This window comes from Borostomias antarcticus (genome assembly GCF_949987555.1).
Source record: "Borostomias antarcticus genome assembly, chromosome: 1".
NCBI classification, from domain to species: domain Eukaryota; kingdom Metazoa; phylum Chordata; class Actinopteri; order Stomiiformes; family Stomiidae; genus Borostomias; species Borostomias antarcticus.
Window position 1 is genome coordinate 31,136,135 of NC_140234.1, and position 21,732 is coordinate 31,157,866.

At 45.8% G+C, this 21,732-nt stretch overlaps 1 protein-coding gene across 6 annotated transcripts; it reads right to left on the reverse strand.

Moving 5' to 3' along the window:
- Window positions 1-255: 255 nt before the first annotated feature.
- Window positions 256-21,369, reverse strand: LOC311311550 (vascular endothelial zinc finger 1-like). 6 transcript variants are annotated; one of them, XM_084441293.1, is made up of 8 exons: window positions 21,254-21,369; window positions 6,590-7,398; window positions 4,872-4,958; window positions 3,541-3,610; window positions 2,947-3,112; window positions 1,427-1,468; window positions 964-1,032; window positions 256-648 (listed from the first exon to the last, which is right to left on the reverse strand). In XM_084441293.1, exons 1-8 carry the CDS (start codon window positions 21,284-21,286, stop codon window positions 317-319), a joined length of 1,608 nt encoding a protein of 535 aa, XP_084297419.1. In that variant the 5' UTR covers window positions 21,287-21,369; the 3' UTR covers window positions 256-316. The 6 variants fall into 6 exon arrangements, with proteins under 6 accessions (XP_084297419.1, XP_084297418.1, XP_084297421.1 ...); XM_084441292.1 differs by having other exon boundaries at window positions 6,590-7,401; window positions 21,254-21,324; XM_084441295.1 differs by lacking the exon at window positions 4,872-4,958 and having other exon boundaries at window positions 6,590-7,401; window positions 21,254-21,324.
- Window positions 21,370-21,732: the final 363 nt, after the last annotated feature.

Genomic DNA, 21,732 nt, shown 5'->3' on the forward strand with positions numbered 1-21,732 from the left:
AATGCATTAGGTATCATCTACAGGGGCCTGCCAGTCCACTGCTCTCACACGCTGCAGCCACAGCGCTGATGCTGCAGGACTGACAGAGGGGTACAGCATCCGGCAAGCCCCCCCTACACCTCTGAACTACCACAACATGATCTATAGTAACGGGGAGGGGGGGGGGGGGGGGGGGGGGGGGGGGGGACTAAGATAAGGAAGAAACAGTAATGGGAGGGGGGTACTAAGATAAGGAACTAAGGGGGTGGGGGAGAAGCGTGTATGAAGGTAGAAGGGGAGAATGGAGGCGGGGGAACTAGCAAGGGGGTAAAGATCTCTACCAAGGAGGAGAGGAAGGCAGGACTTGGGAGAGAAACGACATGCTATCCATGGGCCTCATGGCGATGTTGAGAGGGCCAGTGATATTCATGGGCATGGGGGTGGTGATGGCCACTGGGTGGGCGATATTCATGGGTGCAGAGGAGGCCAGGTTGACGGGGCCTGTGATGGCCACCGGGTGTTGCAGGTTGACCGGAGAGGTGATGTTGACCGTGCTGGTGGTAATGTTCATCTGGGCGGCGATGGTGACGGGGTTGCTGGCGTTGCCTCCACGGTTCATGGCGGAGTTGGTGACGGGTGTCGCCGAGGCGTTGTGAATGTTGTTGCCGTCTGAGCAAAGACACAAAGAGGAAAAGGAAAGGATGAACTAAATGTCCCGTCTTCCTCAAAGAGCTCCACAGGACAGTTAGGATGGAGAATCACTGCAAAGGTTCAGTCAGTACCAGACATGGGTTAAATGCAATTCATAAAACGCTTTAGGTGAGCTTGAACTCTTTTTCCCCAGTACCAATGATAGCAATGGAACTATCCCAAAAGTGGAAAGTCTGAAGTAAATGTATATTTTTGTATAAGTATTTGACCCATGTCCCATCAATACACATTCAAGCACTCTCTCAAACTTTGGTAAGATTCATATGAACCTACCTTGAGTGCGAGAGATGTCAATAAGGACTTGGAAGGACTTATTTAAGATCTCTCCTACCGTCAACTCACCTGAGGGGGTAATTCAGAAAGCAGGATCAACGTGCTAGCCAGCTAACGTTCCGTAATATTCTCTTTATCAATTCAACTCACTAAAACATTTCATATTTTACACAATACTATCAACTCTTCAGCATTACTTATGAGTTGTGGTGTGGGTGGTAGCGTTATTAATGAGATGGTATCCATTTAAACAAGTAATCTGGTTCACTTATTGATCCTGCTTTATGAAATGCCTGCACAGTCCTAGAGAACACATTAACAACAAAAGCAAACATTCTGGAAAAACAACTATCAAATCAAATCGGCCCACGTGTGCTAATAGCTCAATGTAGCAGTTACACAGTGGCAATTTTTTTGCGGGGAGGGGGGTGGGGTTGGGGTTCTGCTTTAACTACAGTATTACCTTTTCGTAGCCCTGAGTGGTTCCACTGCCAGTCACTTAGCCCTATTCAAAGATACAGAGTAGACACATGAGGGGTTATAGACCGCAAGGCCGCAATTGCAGTGTTAGGATAGGGCATCATTGAGGGCTGTATGCCAGGGGGCGGGGCATGGGGAGGTTGTGTGAGGGGTGGGGGTCCACTCCAGATGGGTTACATACCGTCATGGCAAAACAAAGGCTGGCCCATCTTACAATTCAGTAACATACTGATACTACAGAGAAACTAGGAGGCTACACTGAATCAAAAGATGAGCACTCAAAAAGAGGACTCGTTTAAATTTGGGCTCGACACACCAATAAGGCAGGCTGTCAGAAACCTCTATTTCACGGCCAGACACGGACCAGATACAGTCACCGAGCCAAAACCTAAATTCTGACCCATCAGCACTTTCAATGAGAGGATGTGAAACATTGTCGGTATATCAATTTGGGGCAGCTTATATTGCAGTGCTAGTTTGCTATGTGCGTCATATACAGTCAGTGTGCAAAGCCCTTTAAATTTAGATCATTTCATAACAGATTTCTTGCTGCAGGGTGTCCATTTCTGTCAGCAGGGATAGCCACCCACACATGTTCACAAATGATCAAATCAGGCTCTGCGAAAATGCAGCAAACTATTGTCACATAGTGAATTTTGCATAGTTTAACATTCTACCTATTTTTGTGCTGCTTTGGACAAGAAAAATGGCAAAATGAAATGGACAATTAACTGCCATATTAAAGTAAAGTAGTTGTAAATGGACCGCACTTATATAGCGATTTTATCCAAAGCGCTTTACCATGAAGGCCTTTCAGTCACCCATTCACACACACATTCACACACCAATGGCAGCAGCTGCCATGCAAGGTGCCAGCCTGTTCATTGGGAGCAATTTGGGGTTCAGTGACTTGCCCAAGGACACTTCGACATGTCGTCAGGAGGAGCCGGGATTCGACCGCTGACCATACGATCATTGGACGAGCCGCTGTACCTCCTGAGCTACAGCCGCCACCAGTCGTACATTAACTGATGCAAGGGCAGTAATCAACGATGTGAACTTGTGAAACCTGGGACTTGACTTTTACTGGCACAGTAGCATAGCTGGAGTCAGTTCTCGCACGGTTAGTACACTGAATCTGACGCCAAGATAAGGAGGCCTTACTACAGCAGTCAAATATTTATCACAGGGGACTTTCCGAACAGTGTTTCTGAACTCTTTGAGGCACCACCTGGCCTGACTTAGTCACTCGTCTGCGGGCGACTCACCTTAACACCTGTCACTCAAAAGTACGCGCATACAAAGGAATGAACCCACCAGTGGAACTGAACACGCTTCCACTCCGGCGCAGCCAGTGAAACCAGAGTCGGCGCGCCAGCGCCCCGGCCTTCCTGCTGAGGCGTGGCCGATGGCTGGTGAGGCCGAGGGGATGGAGGGAGGTGCGACGGAGGAGGAAGGGACGAGAGGGAGGGAGAGGAGGAGGGTCAACGGCAATTTCCATACCTTTATTACAAGGGTTGTTGAAGCTAGTCTGGCCGTGGGTCTTCAGGTGACTGGTGATGTAGGCGGCGCTGAGCATCTTGCCACAGATGTTGCAGGTGACCTTCCCCTCGTGTCGGATCATGTGGGAGCGCAGGCGGTCTTTGGTGGCGAAGGCTGAGGTGCAGGCCTGGAGGAACCAAGTTATACACACAGGGATCAGCGGCGGCCATTTTGATTACATGCAATTGAAATTCCTATCTGACTGGGAATGGACTGCATGACTGGACTGCAGTGAGTGCACGACAGAGCTCACGGCAGTGGTTATTCCACAGCACAACTCCACACATGCGTGTTGAAAAGATAGGTAGCGTTCAGATTATGTTCCAATTTAATTTTAAAGAGGTTCAGAGAGAGAGAGAGAGAAGAAAGAGAGAGAGAGAGAGAAAGAGAGAGACAGAGAGAAAGAAAGAGAGAGAGAAAGAGAGAGAGAGAGAAAGAGAAAGAGAGAGAGAGAAAGAGAGAGAGAGTCAGTTGGAATCAGAGAGAGGGTGAGAGCACACAGGATATGAGAGTGAATGTGAGGAATGTGAGAGTAGGGAGCGTGGTCTCTCTTACCGTTACTTGGCATTTGAAGGGTCTCTCTGAGGAGTGAACGTGCTTCACATGGCAGCTCAGGTGGTCCGGCCTGCAGTGTTAAGAGGACACAGAGGAACACGGGACGTTCATGACCTGGCTTGGTACGGCCTGAACACTAGTCTATGACCTGGGTCAGTACGGGCTGAACACTAGTTTCATTCACTTGAATGAATTGGAAGAAGCTGGGGTGACACACAATGCACCAGAGCTACTAACTTCATTCCAAATGGGCCACTAGTAGGATGTGGGATTGTTTAAAAACAAAATAGGTAAGATTGCTTTTCGATCAAATCATAGCCTTTATTCAGAAGGCTAACTTGTCTAGGCATATGCTCATGCTTAGTATTGGTTTACAACATGCGTTTTGTGGGCTGAGCCTGACCGTTATTTACATTTTATTTATGCATAATGCATGAGAACATTACTACTAATATTTCAACCTCCAATTCCACATGGAGTATCTTCGGCAGGCTAGGTATCAGTGCATCTCACCTAGTGTATCCCAGGCCAACAAAACAAATACTGATGCGAGTCCTTGGGCCCAAATTAGCTGGGGTAAAACCATCCAAATTAGCCCATAAAGTCCTGTAATAATCAGAACTGAGGGGACATTTCAAAAAGTTAAGCCGTACATCTACAATGAGCCATGTTGTGCAGAGACTGCAATCATAGCGGGGGTGAAATTCAGACAAAGATTCCAGCACACCGCTATTCTGCGACATGACAGGCATTCGTATCTGTTCTATATAAATCCACGAAAGGATGCAGGCATCTCTCCGGCATCAGCAGCTGTCAGTTCTACCCTCGTCTTCACTAAACGTAGAGCACCGATCTCAGTCGGGACAAACCAAGCCAGAGACTAACCCTCCAACAGAGAGGGAGGAGAGTGTGGCGCAAAAATGTCTCTAAGGAGACGGTTTCACACTGGCAGGCTTTTCACGACGGCCAGCAGACATCGGATCTCATCTTCTCAGGAGTGCAGTGGAGCTGAAAAGCTGGCATTCCCCCCCCTTGCTCAAGAACCCCTCGGTTTAAGCCTGCAAACGAGCATGCACTCTCTAGTAGTACTGAAGCACGGAGTCTGACTCCGTCCTGTTATATCCTTAACTCGCCACCACTCTTACTGATCCTACACCTCGTTACCACCCTGTTTACTTCAACACAACCGTCAACCGTGGGCCTAAATTAAGGGGGTATTCTGTGGGGCAAATTGAAAATCTTGGTGCTAGCAAAGAGGGGGTGGGGGGTGGGCGGGGTGAGGACTATAAAAATCGATGGAATAAATCAAGACCAGTCAGTCAAAACACTACCATTGCGAGCAGGAGTGACAGTGGAGGCCCATCTCTTCTGGTGCAGTCTGTCCCCTGCAGCAGTCTCCCTGTCCCGAGCAGTTCTCCCTGGGAGGGGGGGGGGGGACACGAGGGACTACTATAGTGACGCACGCAAAAGCTCCAGTTCAAATATACAAGGGGGGGAGGGGGTTGGGGGGTATGGGGGGGGTGGGGGCACACTGCTTGCATGTCAAGAGCCGTACTGAAACTGAAAACTCTGCATAGCATTCGTGGCCTTTGATCTGCATGAACATACTCATGTGAAGTGGCCATGATAATGCTTGAGGAGATCTTATAATGGAGTTATAACTATTATAATAATAATAATAATAATAGCTCTCAATGTCAATAAAAATAGTTTGCATGTTCTTTCTGCTTCATGTTTTGAGACATCTTACAATAAGCAGGGGTGTAAAATATGTATGCAATGCTAACCTGATTAACCTGACTATTACTGTACCTGCCAGTAATGTGATGATATTGGGTATAACACTGAAGATGCTGTAACCAGCACAAGATTCCCAACTGTGCTTTCATATGAGGTTGGAAACATAAAATAGCTAATAAATGTTAATAAAAGTTGAGAATTATTAACAATTAGCCTATAATTTAATCAAGGAACTCCCAAAGCAATTGCTCATACATTCTCTTAACTTCCATTTACCATCTTTTAAAATTGGAACTGGGCACTACATTTACTTCAGCTAAATCTCTACTTTCTCCACTCTTAACCAACACTCCATCATGTTTTTCCCTAATAAAAAGCAGATCTTTCAGTTATCTTTTCCAGACCCAATTTACGAACTATTCCTTCACCAAAACTAAGCGAAGTACCACATGATCACAACCTGCAATGACATCTACAGTACCTAACTTTAAGGTTCCTCAACTATTTCAGCAAAACATGACCAGGACAATACTTTCAATTACTGGCACAAGATCTGAGCCAGGCTAAGTCAAAGTAGAAACTATGAGAGCCTATCTTTTCCGGTTAGAAATTTGATTCCTAAGTAGCCCTTTCTCTGAATGTGGTTATTTGCCAAACTTCAAATTGAAACTTTATGGTCAGCTAGGTTGAGTGATATGAACTGAATCCTTATGGTCAGCTAGGTTGATTGTTAAGAACTGAGTCAAAATCTTCCAAATGGCAGCCTGTCCTTGGTAGGTGGATTGAACGAGTAGATGTCTGGGTGATCTCCAAGTCAGCCTAGTAATTTGGCACGCTAACTAACAAGCGCTGCTTGACAAGCATGAAGCTTACAAGAAAACAATGTTTCTGGATGAACTGGATGAACTGAAGTTTGACGTACAGTAGGCTTTGAAATGGATACTTACTGTGTGCAAGAACATTAATTAATGTGCATATAGATCTCCTTGTATCTTTTTCAGCAACAAAAGGTTTGGAGCCCTTTGAAATGAAAGCAGTGACTACGCACCACTTTCCCAAGAAAGTGTGGTGTCAGAGATGTAATTTTAACTCACCTTGTATTCTCAACAGGGCATAGTACTGTCATTAATGCTTCAATTAAGCATAATACTATGTAATTACTAAGATACATTAGTTACAACTGAAACAGCAGATGAAATGGTAGTATAGTAGATAGTCAGTATAGTATGTATATTAAGTACAGTAGATACACCCAGGAAGAGAAGACATGATATACTGTAGAGAAGCACCAGAAAGGAAAGCCTCGTACCTAGAGAAGCCTTTCCCGCAGACTGAGCAGATGTAAGGCTTGTGAACACCGCCGTCGTGCGAACGTACGTGGTACGTCATACGGTCCTTCCTCTTGAACCTCTGCTGGCAGATGGGACACTCGAACGGCTTCTCGTCGGAGTGCGAGAGCTTGTGTCGGTTCAGGTGGTAGACGTCGCGGAAGGCCTTGCCGCACATGTCACAGCCGTGGTTCTTCTTGACGGGCTTGGCGGGCTTCTTGGGGACGCTCTGCGGCTGCTGCTGTTGTTGTTGTTGTTGTTGTTGTTGTTGTTGTTGCTGCTGCTGCTGCTGCTGCAGCATGGGAGACATGATGCTGGAGCCTGTGGAGGCCGAGGTGGTTGCCGTGGTGAGGATGCCGGCTATGGTGGAGATGTAGGAGGGGTTTCCGGCGCTGTTCTCACGGTGCGGCACGGAGGAGATAAGCGGCACCATGGTGGGCGCCGTCTGAATCTTCTTGGGCCGCGACACCATCTTGATGCCCGTGTGACAGGACTCGTGCCGCCGCAGGTGGTAGCTGTCCCGGAAGGCCTTGTTGCAGTAGCCGCAGATGAAGGGCGTCTTGGATTTCGGTTCTTTCTTCACCACGGTGACGCCGCCGCCTCCACCTCCTCCACCTCCCGCGCCGCTGGCCACATTGTCCTTGAGGAGCTCCGCAGCGCTGACCGGCGGCTTGTGGTCCAAGGGGATGGGGAGCACGGGCTTCTGGTCAGGCGGTTCGGCGCCGGAGTTGAGGAGTGGAAGGAGGCTGTTCTGGGCCACCTGGTGCTGGTGATGCAGAGCCTCGTTGGCCTGCTGGAGGGAACAGGACACACAGCCATGCAGAAGCACATCAGTACACACACACACACCCTCGAAGGTACTACAGCAGCAGCAAAGAGAAAGAAGGAAGGCAAAGAGGAGAGAGAAAGGTTTCTGCTCTAGTTTAATTGCGCTACTTCGTCAGCAGAACAAAGGTGTGCTTACACAAGTCATTTTGTGGTGGGCATGAACAACAGTCTGATCTTTGAGGGGTCTATTTGGCAGTCTGGTTTTGTTTAGCCTACAGATCTCACTGATTCCTTTAGTGTATTCATGATGAAGTTTTACTTTTCACTTTTTGAGGTTGAATGAGGGACACAAACTTAATGTCACAAATATCCCCTCAACCGCAGTCAATTAGTCATGAGTTCACTGCAGAAGTATGACACCCAATAGGATTAGACACTTTTAATAGGATAAGGTTTATGTTTTAATAAAACAATTAATGAATGGCATATGTGGGCCACAATGAGCTAACGTCCATGGGTGATATGGAGCCTTGAGGTATAAAACACTTGCCTTTTACTCGAGCTAGCCAACATCTTTTAACACAACAACAAAAAAATCAATGAAATTCCAGGCCTGCTGGCATAGAGCTGCTGAGCACTCAGGGGGTCTACTAGGCTGAAACAGAGACAGCTTTTAAATGAGCAAAAATAGAAAGTGACTCATTTCTGGGGCATCTCAGACAACAGCAGCCATGAAAGTGACTCGCTAGGGGGTCAGGAGGCAGCTGCTCAGCAAGGTGCCGAGGGAGACTGAAAAGTAGACAGTAGACAGACGAGTAGCACGTTTCACGTCTGTGCTGTTAGGTCAGTCAGGCCTAAATTGAGCCAGAGTATACAGGAGCATACACCCATAGATTAAAACATTTTAAATTAATCTCCATGCCTAACGCTGGCCTACCCACGATTCACAGGTGAAAATGATAAGTACGCCGTACCCCCATTTTGGCTCTTGTAAGCATCTGGGGCCTCATTTATAAAATTGGCCTACGCACAAAAGAATGCATAGGCCACTCCTGAGCAAACTTCGGGATTTATAAAAACCAAACTTGACAGGAGAATAGCGGAGAATGTGCTCACCTCCAAGCACACACCCGAGAAACGCTTTGAAACTGATACCATTGTGAACAATAAAATAACCCCTCAAATATGTTGCGCAGTCCAACCGGGAATCATAATAAACTGGATCTGTCATCGCTAAACAATTGATTTATTGATTTATTCTCATAAATAATTATTCTCAAATGATTCCTTTATTTATTTAATCTCAAATAATAATGTGGACAGCATAGGCTGTGCCCAAAGCAATCACTATAATTCAAATACTGTTGTGAATGACTTGTGAACGCCTGAATATTTACACTGCTCTGAATCCCAATTTTGGTAGAGAGCAACAATCACTAGTATGCCCACCTTACTTCTCTGTAAAGCGCATTGTGTTGCCTCTGGGTATGAAACGCGCTATACAAATAAAGCTTTGATTGATTGATTGATTGTCGTAGAGAAAGCCCTCTCACTGCGGGGAAAATGACAGTGCCGACACGCAGCCTAGCCTTCCGCAACAAGAAATAAGTCTGCACTGTTGTGCATTACATATTTACTCAGGAAATGTGTAGGCTCATATATTATAAGGATAATATGATTCACTGCTGTTACACTGAAATAGGCTGTTTGTTGGTGGTGTTTCATTGCCTCATTGTTTGACTCAGAAATCCTCATTCATAGGGCACCCATTATTATAAACTATTTAGAAATCCATATTTGATAAATGAAATAGGTTAAATTGATCCAGTGTTCGATGCCTCAGTCGGGCAGATAAGAGTGCTGTTAATTGTCTTAGATGTTATGGATGTTGCGTCAACGGCTGTCCTGTTTTCATGACATCCAGCATTGTCGGAAACAAATGCCCTCACCTCTACATGTCATCCCTCTGATCCATCGTCTCCTATACCCAGTAATGAAATCAATCAATCACGTGCGTGGTTCATATATTGTCAATGACAATCGCACCTGTTCCATATAATCATGTCCGTGGGTGGGTATAAAAAGCCATTCAATTCCAATGCGTAATGACGCACAATTGCTGCTTTTATATGTAGGCCTACTGCTGTTTGATGTGGAGGATGGAGGATGGAATTCGGAGAGAGCGAGTCTTCAGGGACCGGCAAAACCTACTGGCCAATGACGATGAGTGGCTCATGAGCCGCTTCCGCTTCTTTGCTGCCACGTTTGCCGTCATGTTAGATTTGGGCTGTATTGATTTCTGTGAATTGGAGGCGTTTCACTGGCCATTTATAGGCATTTAGAGGGTGGGACAAAACACACGTTCACGTGCGCAAAGTTTAGAGATGATTGAGATTTATAATGGGGAACCGGCGTGGGACGTGCGTGCGCACTTTGTTATGAATTGTCGGAAAATTGTTGTGCGTACCTTTTTGAACTTGCGGATGTCCGCAACCCTTAGTACGCGAATCCTGAACAAGGTTTTATAAATGAGGCCCCTGGACATTCCAAAAGGCACAACTCGACTCGCTTTTTTTGGTTTTCTATTGGGCGAAAGGTGACTACGGGTCAAACCGGTATCTTTTTTCGTGTCACCTTTTTTGAGGTTCCCCAGCGAGCCGAAGCAAGCCAAAACACTGCACACCTGATTGGTCTGGAAAATGGCAAAGATGGGAAATACCGGTAGGCTATTACCAAATAGTTTAGGCTATTTAACCCACTATGAATATTACTTGTATAAATATTAGGCTATTGAATTGGCCTATCATAGCCATCATTCATTTGATCTGGCTCCGAGAGACTGCGCTACCAGGCCGAATGTCCTATCAAAATACAGGTAGGCCGAAAAAAGTTATTTCAATCTTAATTTGCACTAGTGTAAAAACAATTTTAACATCAAATTCTGCACGTATTATTTTGAAGGGCTATTGTTGAAAAGGCACAGAACTTATTTTGGAGGGATCAGCATTGTTGAAAAAGCTTAAGGGCAAAAGTTAAGAGTTCATGAAATGTAGGCTATAGAGCAAAATGACATTCTATACTATTAAAAGGCGCTCTGTTCGATTTACTGCACTTTTCTCCAATATATGCAATAAATAGGTCCAGGGTAGTCATAACTATCTGTACAGAAAATAATAGCCAATGGTGTAGTGCCTGTGGAGCAAATGCAGAATTAGGTTCTTCGTTTAGGTGTATATGTTTCACTCCCCCCCCAGGCTCGGGGCCGAGGGGCTATCCTTTTACCACCCCGAGCCTGGGTGAGAGGTCACCCGGGCTATATATCCAGGCACACGTCCAGGAGCCATATCACGGTTTCGTCATCCACAACCGTCAGGCCATGCATTGCATCTGATATATCGGACAGTCCTGGATGACATGGTCTGCGGTTTGTTCCTTGGCGCCACCCTCGCACGCCGCACAGGATACCAAGCCTCATCTGTGCATCGGTTAAGCCTCACCCACGCCGGTCTGGGTAAGTCCATCCCGGGAGGGGAAGGACCAGCGGCCGGGATGAAATCACAGAGTCTGGAGGTGTTTGCCTCCCACTCCGCATGCCAGGTGTGTTCCGCCCAGCCTCGCTGATGTTAAGATCTCTGCATTGCTGCAGGAGATCACGTGCGGCAGGCACAAAAGGGTGTCGACTTGAGACCCCGGGGAGGCTCCGCTGTTACAGTGAGCCTGTCGTGGAGCAGATGGTTAGGCTCCACGGCCAGGCAAGCGAGACGTGCTGTGGTTCCTGTGCGGTGGAGGCCAGCGGGCTGGATGCCTGCAAAGATAGGAAGGTTGTCTACAGGAGTGGGACGCAGGCATCCTGTCATGAAGCACAAGGCTTCGTTGATAGGCGGGTCAATGAGGCGGGTGTGAGCGCTGCGGCACCAGACCGGTGCGCAGTATTCACTGGTCAAGTAGACCAGGGCTAGGGCTGCTGTACGCAGTCTTTTTGCCCCGGCGCCCCAGCCTGTTCGGACCAGTCGCCTCATCAACGCCACACCAGCTGTTAACATCTTGCGCAGTGACTCGAGGTGTGGGCGGAACGTGAGCGACCTGTCCAATGTCACGCTGAGGTAGGTTGGTTTGGCGCTGCATGGCAGGAGTGTTCCATCGATGTGCACTCGGAGCTCACGTTTGGCTTCCTTGTGGTTAAGGTGGAAGGCCACCGACACCGTCTTTGCCTCGCTGAGCTTCAATCTCCATTTCCGGAGGTATGCCGCTAGTGTCTGCATGTCCTGGCTCACGTGTCTCCTCCACGGCCTGCCAGTCTCCAGCCGAGTACACCAGCGCAAGTTCGTCTGCATAGGTGTACTTCGCAGAGACTGATTGGCAGGTCGTAGGTGTAGATGTTATAAAGGAGGGGGGTCAGGAGAGATCCTTGGGGGACACCGTTCTTAAGGCGTCACAACCTGCTTCATTGTCCGCTACCGGTGTGAGGGTGAAGATGCAGTTTCGGACAAGCTCCATGATCATGCTGACCATGTTCCTATCAGGCAGCAGGGGGAGCAGCTTGCAGGTGAGGCTGCGGTGCCCTCTCTTTTAGCTGAGAAGCTGTCCTCGATGTCTTGAGTCCTCAAAGCGACTTGATCTACGGTCGATCTCCCGCGTCAGAACCTGGCCTGCTCCTGTGGGAGCAGCAAGTCGATGATTGGTTCGACGCGGGAGTAGATGAGACGCTCAAGGATCTTGAAGGGGATACATAACAGAGAGATGGGGCGGTAACTCTTGGGGTCCCCCTCAGGCTTGTTCGGCTTAGGGATTGCGAGAACTAGGGCTCTTCTCCAGCTTTCGGTGATCTTGAGTTGGCGCAAGCAGAAAGAGAGGAACGCTCTTAACCAGGACTTCAAGGCAGACACGGCATGGAGTATAAGCTCCGGGCAGATAGAATCAGGCCCCGGAGCTTTCCCTGGCTTTACATGCTGGAGGGCAGCAGCGAACTCCTCCGGTGTGAATTCGCCGGCGGAGATGTTACTGTCGCTAGGAGTTGTAGCCTTCCAGAGGTCAGACACTTCTTTTGCCTCGAGACGTGATGATTCGCAGTCTTTGCCCTCGTATGTCCCACTTTTCACAAATTGTGATACGATTTTGTTTGCAGAGATGGGGCAGTGACTGGGGAGTGTCTAGACCTACCAGTGAGGTTGTTGAGGATGCTCCATGCTTTGCGGCTAGTGTGAGAAGTCGATGGAGTTAATAGCCTCCTCCCAGCGCTCGTCTCCTTCAACTGAGTCTAGACTGCAGGGCTGAAACAAGTCTGACTGACTCAGCTCCTGGGGGAGCCCAGAGGAAGGCACAGTAGAGACTCACACTTAGCATCCCAGCATAGTTTGTAACTATTGCGACGTCCGCGTGGGATGGATTTTTTTTAGCCGCAGAGTTCCCGGTACGCCTCGTCCACGTTGTTGGTGTTAGGTGGTGGGAGGCACCTCGTGGATCTGTGGGTAAGGAGGCGGTAGCGTTTCCAGTTGGCCTCTCGTCTTGTTGACAATATATGCAGCCTTGGAAAATATCCAATATTTCCACAGCGGATTTCTTTGCAGTTGCCATCGTGCTTACTGACGTTACATGTGTACTGAAGCATTTGTAGAGTAAAGTGACGCATGTCTTTTGAATTTTATTTTTTATAATATGATGCGGTTATCTAGGCTTAGTAGGCTAACCTATCCTAAAAAGAATAAACAGAATTTTGAATGAGAAACTAATTCTGAAAATTTAGAACTCTGAATGTCTGAGTGAACTGAAATTCGATTGTCAATACAAGGTACGGACCTTCGAACATTCAAGGCCAGCCCTACTACCTGCCGTGGAAAACAGTGAAAACAAAAGCAAGTAGAGTCGAGTCAAGTTGATCTGGTCCAATGCAGTGGAAAAGTGGCATACCAGTAGGCCTACTATAGTTACCAGCAGGCCTACTTGTTACCAGCAGGCCTACTACAGTTACCAACAGGCCTACTACACTTACCAACAGGCCTACTACAGTTACCAACAGGCCTACTACAGTTACCAACAGGCCTACTACAGTTACCAACAGGCCTACTACACTTACCAACAGGCCTACTACAGTTACCAACAGGCCTACTACAGTTACCAACAGGCCTACTAGTTACCAACAGGCCTACTAGTTACCAACAGGCCTACTACAGTTACCAACAGGCCTACTACAGTTACCAACAGGCCTACTACAGTTACCAACAGGCCTACTACAGTTACCAACAGGCCTACTACAGTTACCAACAGGCCTACTACAGTTACCAACAGGCCTACTACAGTTACCAACAGGCCTACTACAGTTACCAACAGGCCTACTAGTTAGCAGCAGGCCTACTACTACAGTGAGCTATTCAAAGGTAGGCGCACACACAGAGCTCCCTGCCACTCAAGAATCTAAATCTGTTTCATGTAAGGTGATCTCCCATGGTGATGGAGCTGCTTTTTCATGTGACCGGCGGTCCACAGGCACAGTGTGTTCTAGCTGAGTGGCGACCAGCACCATCTGTACATTAACTCCACCTAACCACTTCCATCCCTGCACAGGTTCAGGGTATAACTACTGCACCGTGTAACTAGGGCTAGATGTTTCTGGCCAAGTAGCCCTTTGAAAGACAAGCCTGAAGACAACATGCAAGAAAGAGGAGCGCAGTGACATGGACAACTGCTTAGAGAGATACACCTACTATGCCACGGTAGCATCACAAGCTACCAAGTTAGACCCAAGTGGTCACTATATGTTTGCAGTATACTGTCGGATTCAGAGTTTGTTTATTGCCATGCAGTTTTTAAACATACTAGGAATTAGCTTTTGGCCGAGGTGTATAACATGGAGACAACATGGATAGGGTGCAGGCACGAGACAGGACAGTCCAAAGACAGGACAGTGCAAAGAGCGAGTACAAAAAGCGAGTGCAAAAAAGGGTAAGATAAAAAATAAAAAAAAGTAAAAGAATGTATTGAGTGAGTTGGGGTTATTTGTTAATGCCTAGGATGGGGTTAATGAGAGAAAGCTTCTAGAATCACAGGTTAAGTTAGTACAGAACTGACACCGACACCAACGCCTCCAGCTTCTCTCTCACTTTCCTGTGAGTAAGCACGTTGTAAAAGTAGGGTTGTTAAAAATCCAATACACTTTTCCTTCATTGTCAACAAACATCAGCAGTTGAAGTTTGGAAAGACAAAGTGCAGCCGTGGCTGACCTATGGGACATCGAATTGAATTGAAACCTTTATTGCCCCAGAGGGGAATTTCTTTAGCACACGTCAAGCATACAGAAAACATTAAAATGTACGACCATCACCAACACCATCAGACGCAGGTCTGGCTCATGTGTTCTATTCTACACATCTGCTATGGATGAACCTTTCAGATCTTTTCCCAACACATTCAGGTTTTTTGGGGGGTTCTGGGCTGGCTGAGGTGTAACAATCACACCACTACCATCCTTCCAGCCAAGCTCATCATCACAGCAACACAGACTTCCATAGCACACTCCTACACCGTCTTCAGTCAGCTATTTGTGGTAACTAACTAGCAACAATGATTTCTGTTTCAGTGGGGGAACTGTAGAAGGTTTAACGGACTCCCCAGCCTCCATCACCTTTGTTATAGACACATTTGTTTTGGTCTGAGACATGAATCAAGGTTTGTTTGCAAAAAGAGATGGGCTGAATGAAACTGTATGAATTGATATTCTGTTAACATAGAATGCATTGCTGAGAAGGTATAGAATAGGGCTATTGAATTACAAATTAATTTGGGCCAGATTTTAAAAAACATTTTCAGCAACCTTTTAATGCAAATTTTTAATTTTATTGTTATAAAAATAACTGTTAAGTTTCACTTTTGAAATCATCATCAGATTGTCCACAGACGGGCCTCCCATCTTTGTCTCCAGTTATCCAGGTCCTCCATACACTTATTATACTTTTGAAATAAACAGAATATTTGGTCTCATCTGACCCAGGCACATTATAAAGTGCAGAAACATAAGAGCTACCAATGCACAGAACCATAATAAGTGGCATAACATTAACGTACAATAACACACACAATGCCTCCTACCGCACACTGAAGGAACATAACGAATGTTTGAATAGTTGAAGTGTCAGATAGGGATACATTTTTAATAGCAGATGTCACTAGTTTTAATTTTGTCGTCATTCATCGCCTCATCCGTGACCGCAGCATGGTAACACGGGTCCAACAGAAGACGCCAAAACAAACAAACAAATCAAACTCTGCAGTTTAGCGTCCCTCTCCTGCATTCCCTCAGGGACGTTTGCGTGGAAAGTTTGGCATTTCTCAATGTGGTGCCTACAAATATTTTATTCTTTAACTACCTCAATGCACTCATTGCTTATGGATTTAGACCATGCTCGCAGTGCTGTAACTATTTAGGCTACATAACATTTGCTATTAACAAATATTTTTTATAAGATAATATTACCACTAAAATTGATATCAAATTGCCTATTTAATTCAAGCTGGCTGGGCCACTCAGAGGTGGCTTGTGGGCTGGATGTGGGCTGTGGGCTGCCAGTTGAATAGGCCTGCCCTAGGAGGTTTCTGAACCTGAGACCATCTCCAATAATGAAATAGTACTTAGAGAACGTGCCTGTAATCTTATTTATGAGAGGGATACCAAAAACTGTCAAATTGATTTTTTTTTATTTTTTTAAAGTACATAGTTTTGTAAAAAGAAAAGACTGCCTAAAAAGCCTCAGCAGCAGCAATCATAAAGTGCTGCAGCAGACATCTTAAGTCGGCAGCTGCCAGCATTGTCCGATTGGTCACAGCAGCCCATAGAGGATAAGATGGGGGGTGGGGGTTATGAATATTTTTGGTCTGTGGGCGAATAAAGCTTCACATTGAAACCAGCAATCTTACAGAGACAATCAAGGGCCCAAAGATAGAGACAATCTTGTTGTTGTTTTTGGTAATCACCAGTGGGCAGGGTGGAAGACCTGACCCCCCCGGCTTTTACCCTCCGTGTACGCTTTTTTGCGGAGGACACAAATACAAGCAGTGATGCTCAACCCTTGGCGGGGGGGGTCAAAGCAATCCTCCTTGATTCAGGAGATTGTGTACAGCTGCTGTCTGCGTCCCTGCTTAACGCAGGCGGCCTGTCGGTATATGTTAGTTGTTTTTTTGGGATGGGGCAGACAGTTGAAAGAAAAAAAACTGATTTGTTACTACCACTAGCATTTCTTCTAGAACTCTGTGTGTGTATTAGGGGTGTCACGACTGCTGGTCCGAGGCTGTACTGCAATAAATAGCAATTAAAATATTTAATTATTATTTGTTTCAGTTCAGCTTCCGACCACACTTGGCCGATAGCGAGCGTTGTGATTGCTGGGTGCAACACCCGTGGCAGAAACGCAGAAGACGAGCGATTTCCCCCGATGCATTTTGTAAAAATACCAGTGGCTTAGCTAAAGATTAAACATGTTTATTAGCAGCGGATGGCTTTCAAAATCCCCGGGGTTCAAGACAAAACCCTCCTGCATCTTTGAGTACCTTTGAAATTTCTCTGTGACACTATCGAGGAGTTTTTATCCAAGAACCAGGTGGACTGACCGCAGAATGCCATTTCGCTAGGGTCCATGAAGGGACTGCATATACCAGCCAGGTAGTAGTAACGCAAAAAAAAGAAGCTAATGTTTCTTTCGGCCTGGTGTGGGGACCTTTGTTGGAACGTCTTTACAAATCAAGATGGCCTTGATAGCCTAAACGTCATCCGCTGTTTTTGTTGAAATAAAATCGAAAATCAAATTAAAAAGTGACCTTAAAATCGAAAATTGAATCGAATTGTGGATTTGAGAATAGCGACACCCCGAGTGTGTGTGTATGTATGTATGTATGTATGTATATACGTGTGTGTGTGTGTATATGTGTGTGTGTATATGCATGTACTGTATGTGTGTGCGTGCGTGCGTGCGAGTTAATGAGAGCGGGAGAGCTACCAGACAGTTCAGGCCGTGTGTGTGATTGCTTGTTTGAGACAACCGAGCGTTCAGACACGGACTCACAGACACTGAGCCACAGGGAGAGCAGCCCGCTGTGCCTTCACGCTGCTCTGATGATTTTGATACAAATCCACTCTGAAGGCTGAGGTCATTCCAAGATAAATAGTGCCGAAACGGGAGTGGGAGGACGTGGAAAATAACCAGAAACTACACACAAATAACAGCAGCCGGTTCTGTTTTCATTCATTCCAAGACAAGGAGAGGGGTTTGCAATGACAGAGGGAGAATCTAATTTGCAGAAATGTTAAACTGTTTACATATCAGTGCATCTCGAAGACAGGAGGCTTGGACTTGAAACTAAATTGTTCTTAATAGGCCCACTTAGCTAGGCTTACACTACAAAAAGCAATGATAGGCCCAGTTTTGAAAATGTATCAAGAATAATCAACACTCCTACATTTGAGGTAAATTTGATATGTCGTTTTCAGCAGAGGCCTAGCTTCAGCAAGTGTGTTCATACTGCTCAGAATGAGAGAGTGCAACTGAACTATTGAACTAATGTTAAAAGGAGTTTCTGACATGTTCTTGTGCTAGGCTACAGTTTGTTCTTACAGTTGATATTTGCTTTCCCACAAAGCTAATGCTCATATGTCCATTGTTCAGGACTAGCACGAATTATGGACTGGTACCTGCTCCAAATTAAACCGATAAACTGAACTAAAGCTTCCATATCCATATGGGAAATATACTCTGTAGGGTACAGCAAACTGTCCTTTCCCTTAGTCCCATGTAAGCTACAGGAAAGCATGTTCAGCAAAACACTATTGAAGTAACAACGGCTATTTAGGCCTACAGTACATCGGTTGTGTGCTTTCAGCTTTGTACTGCTGCTGCACTTTGCGTTCTATTAGGTAGAGTAGTATGAGAACCTTGAAAACGATGAGAAAAGTGTGGATCATTTTCATCAGATCTAAGAGGATTAGGACAAGCCTATCGAGAGCAGCATAGCTTGACAACCCCCCCCCCCCCCCCCTTCAAACACATCCAGCAACAGGACGCCCAGAGAACAATAACAAGTGGCAATAACAAGTAGAATAGAGTGCAGGTCTCATTAGATGCTTCATCACATGCGGTGAATCAAAAAGTAGCCTAATAACGAACTTGGTTTCCAATTTCCTCCCCCCTTCATCACACCAGCTTCAGGTATTTCTGCCTTGTAAGCCACAAAATAAAAACTACCAGCATGGACCTCTCGGCCCCCGCCAATTAACTGGAAACAGCTGAACCTCCTCAGCGTGTCGGTAGCAGAGCGAGGCTATACAACTGTGTTGGTACAGAACTAACCCAGGCTCGCGGTTTCCGTTAACCGGTAATTACCGTTTTTTGTCAGGGAAAATCTGATGAAGTTCCGACATATTTAAATCTCTGCGGTCATAATGTCCGGTGAAAATTTTAATTGTATTAAAATAGGCTAAAATTAAATTTCCACATATTCTGATTCCTTCTATATATAAAAAACAAGGTGGGTGCAGGGGGGGTGGGGGTAATAACCATATGATACTGACAATGGTGATGTGTCAAACTATGTCAGGTTTATCACCCCTGCAGAGGAACAGGTTTTAGAAACTTGATGGCATCTCTGTTCTTTACTTATGCTCAAACCAGAGGTATTGCTGGCACTAGTCCTGATGGACTTTTTGTGGAACAATACTCTTTTCCCAGCAGCCATTTTGACATCATATTATGGCCCTGTGTGCGCGCACATGCGTGTGAGCAGGACGTTTGGTATTGCTGCTTTCGTTAAGTTGAGAGCTTTATACTAGTCCAAACCCCATGTCTCTGATCTTCCCATGTCGAGATAAGGCCATTTAAATTCCCTCTATTGACAATTAATTAATTGATCATTGTCAATATTGACAAAGCATAGTTCATTCAATCACCTGTCAAGTAGTGTCAAAAGCACCAAACGGTTTCCAATGGAGAGTTCCCAGATGGTTATGCGATGCAAACCAAAGCATCTGGTGTCAGGTTAGCCTACTGCCATCTTGAAAAAAATCCTAGGGGGGAAACACTGCACTTCACGGCGCCCTCGCATCCAGTCTGAACATAGCATAAGTTCCCAAAAATGAATGGAGGTGAATGGCCATGTTTGGGCGACCCGTGGACCCGCTCCATGATTTGGATTCGCTTCAAAATGTAATGGGTTCTAAGTTGGACCATGCTACACCGTTCCAGAGTTTTGTGAAAACCGGTCAAGTAGTTTTTGCATAATCCTGTTAACAGATTTACAAACAAACAAAACCACACACGTCATCAAAAACATTACCCCTCTCCCTGCGCTGACGCTGGGCCCGGGGTAATTATGGCCTTGTTCCATTTAGGTTTTAGGTGGACCAGGGCTGATATTGTGCACGCTGGCTCACTGGAATCACTGTGACACACTAAATATAACGGGGCCTTAATTAATTTTATCAATACACCTTTTTACCCTGCTATGACATGTCAAAATGGCTGCTGGGAAAAGGGTTTATTGAATAAACGTTGCAAAGTCGTATTGTAACAAATGTAAAACATCCATTAACAGTAAGGATAGAAATGCATTTCCACATGACATCGCAACTTGCCATGATAGTTAAGAGCTGTACTCTGAATAAAAGCGTCAGCTAAATGACTTATGTACCATCGTCAGAAGATGGTACAGCTCCTAAAAAAACATGGGTGCCCATGTCTGCTGCCGCCTATTACTGTAGTTTCTGTGCCTGTCTCTGTAGGTCATCCACTGTGCCTAATAATAGAATGTGAAAAACGCAATGAGGACTCCACACAACAAAAAATGAAATTCGCAATGTGTCTTTGGTTGTAATGCGGTGTACATTTTCAGAGCCACAGAAACACAAAATCTGGCACAACATTCATACTGCATACAAGTTTACATGAATTAATTTCAGGAGAGAGGACGGAATGCTGCTGAACTTTTCTTTAACATTTTGCTTGTTGCTGATACTGGCTCTGAAAACGCTTACGCTAATTGAAACGACTGACCAAGAAAAATCTCAGATATGCACGGAGGTTACCAATGGTCAGCTATGCAGCTAACGTTAGCTTGTTTTTGCCAGCTTAATGCATAACTGGAATTCTTTCTACAACGCGCGCTTACATATTTTGGGACTTTGAAAGAGCATTGATTCTAAAAGGGGGGAAAGTTTGGAATCGGAAGTGCCGGTGATTTCCTTCCCTCCTCCTCGTGCCCTGTTTCTATATGGAAGATTAGCTCCACTTCCCAAACGTTTAAGTTACAAATGCAATCATATAAATGTAATAAAACAATGCGCATATAACCGGTAATTAAAACACTTCGACCACACAACACCATCCGTAGCTTGGTGCAGGAAATGTGCTCGCAACGTTATTTTGAAGAAGAGGCTAGCTAGCGGTAACAGTTAGCTACAGCTTGCTAGCTGGCTAGCTCATTAACGTTAGCGCGGGCTTCAACACTGGCGAGCTAGCTCATTTCTAGCAAAACATTAGGTACTTAATTTCAATCGCTAAAACAACTTGCTTTAAGACGGTCTTGTACAAACATCGGTCAAAACATCAATAATCAACCAAAATTAGGCTAAAGGCGAGCGTCCAGATTCCCCCTGAGAGCGTCATCCATAGACCTCACAGCTGGAAGTCTGGGGCTGCTAGTGAGCTAGCTTAGCTTGCTTGGTTATCGGCTTGCTTTTCAGGCTAGCCAATTTAGCTGGCTAGCAAGCTAACGACCATTGTTTTGCTTGAGTAGCTATCCTTGATTCCAACGCATAAAAATCATTACGAGCACGTCTGCATGAAGGATTAAGACAGGAAATTATATGGTTTATGTAATTCCTCCCTCATTCTAATTCTTACCTGGAATAAAAATGTACTCCAACTCGGTTCCATTGCAACACTTAAATTCTGCAGGAAACCTACAAGGAATAGGAATCTACAACAAAGCAGATAGCTAACATGGCAGCTGCTACAACTTCCTGTAAGCCTCCGGGCCAAAGTAGCGGGAACTTCTCCTCAATAAGCCTCAATAGCATATCCGATTTTGGCGCCGAGCGCGTTAGACAACGCTATGTGTTTTCAAAATAAGAGCATGAGCTGAAATGTGTCCGAACCGAACGCGTTATTTCGATGAGGGGAGGCCTACGGTACCTACCCGCGAACACCCATAATCTTTATCGGCCATTGGTCCTGAAAGCTGAGTTTTGCATTTCGCACTATCTGCGTGGGTGTGATCCTTGTACCTACATATCCTCCAATATCAGCTGGGACAGAAAATGATGCTCTTTAATGGGGCTGGCTATAGCCTAGGCTACTACAAATTGTGGCCCTCAATATTG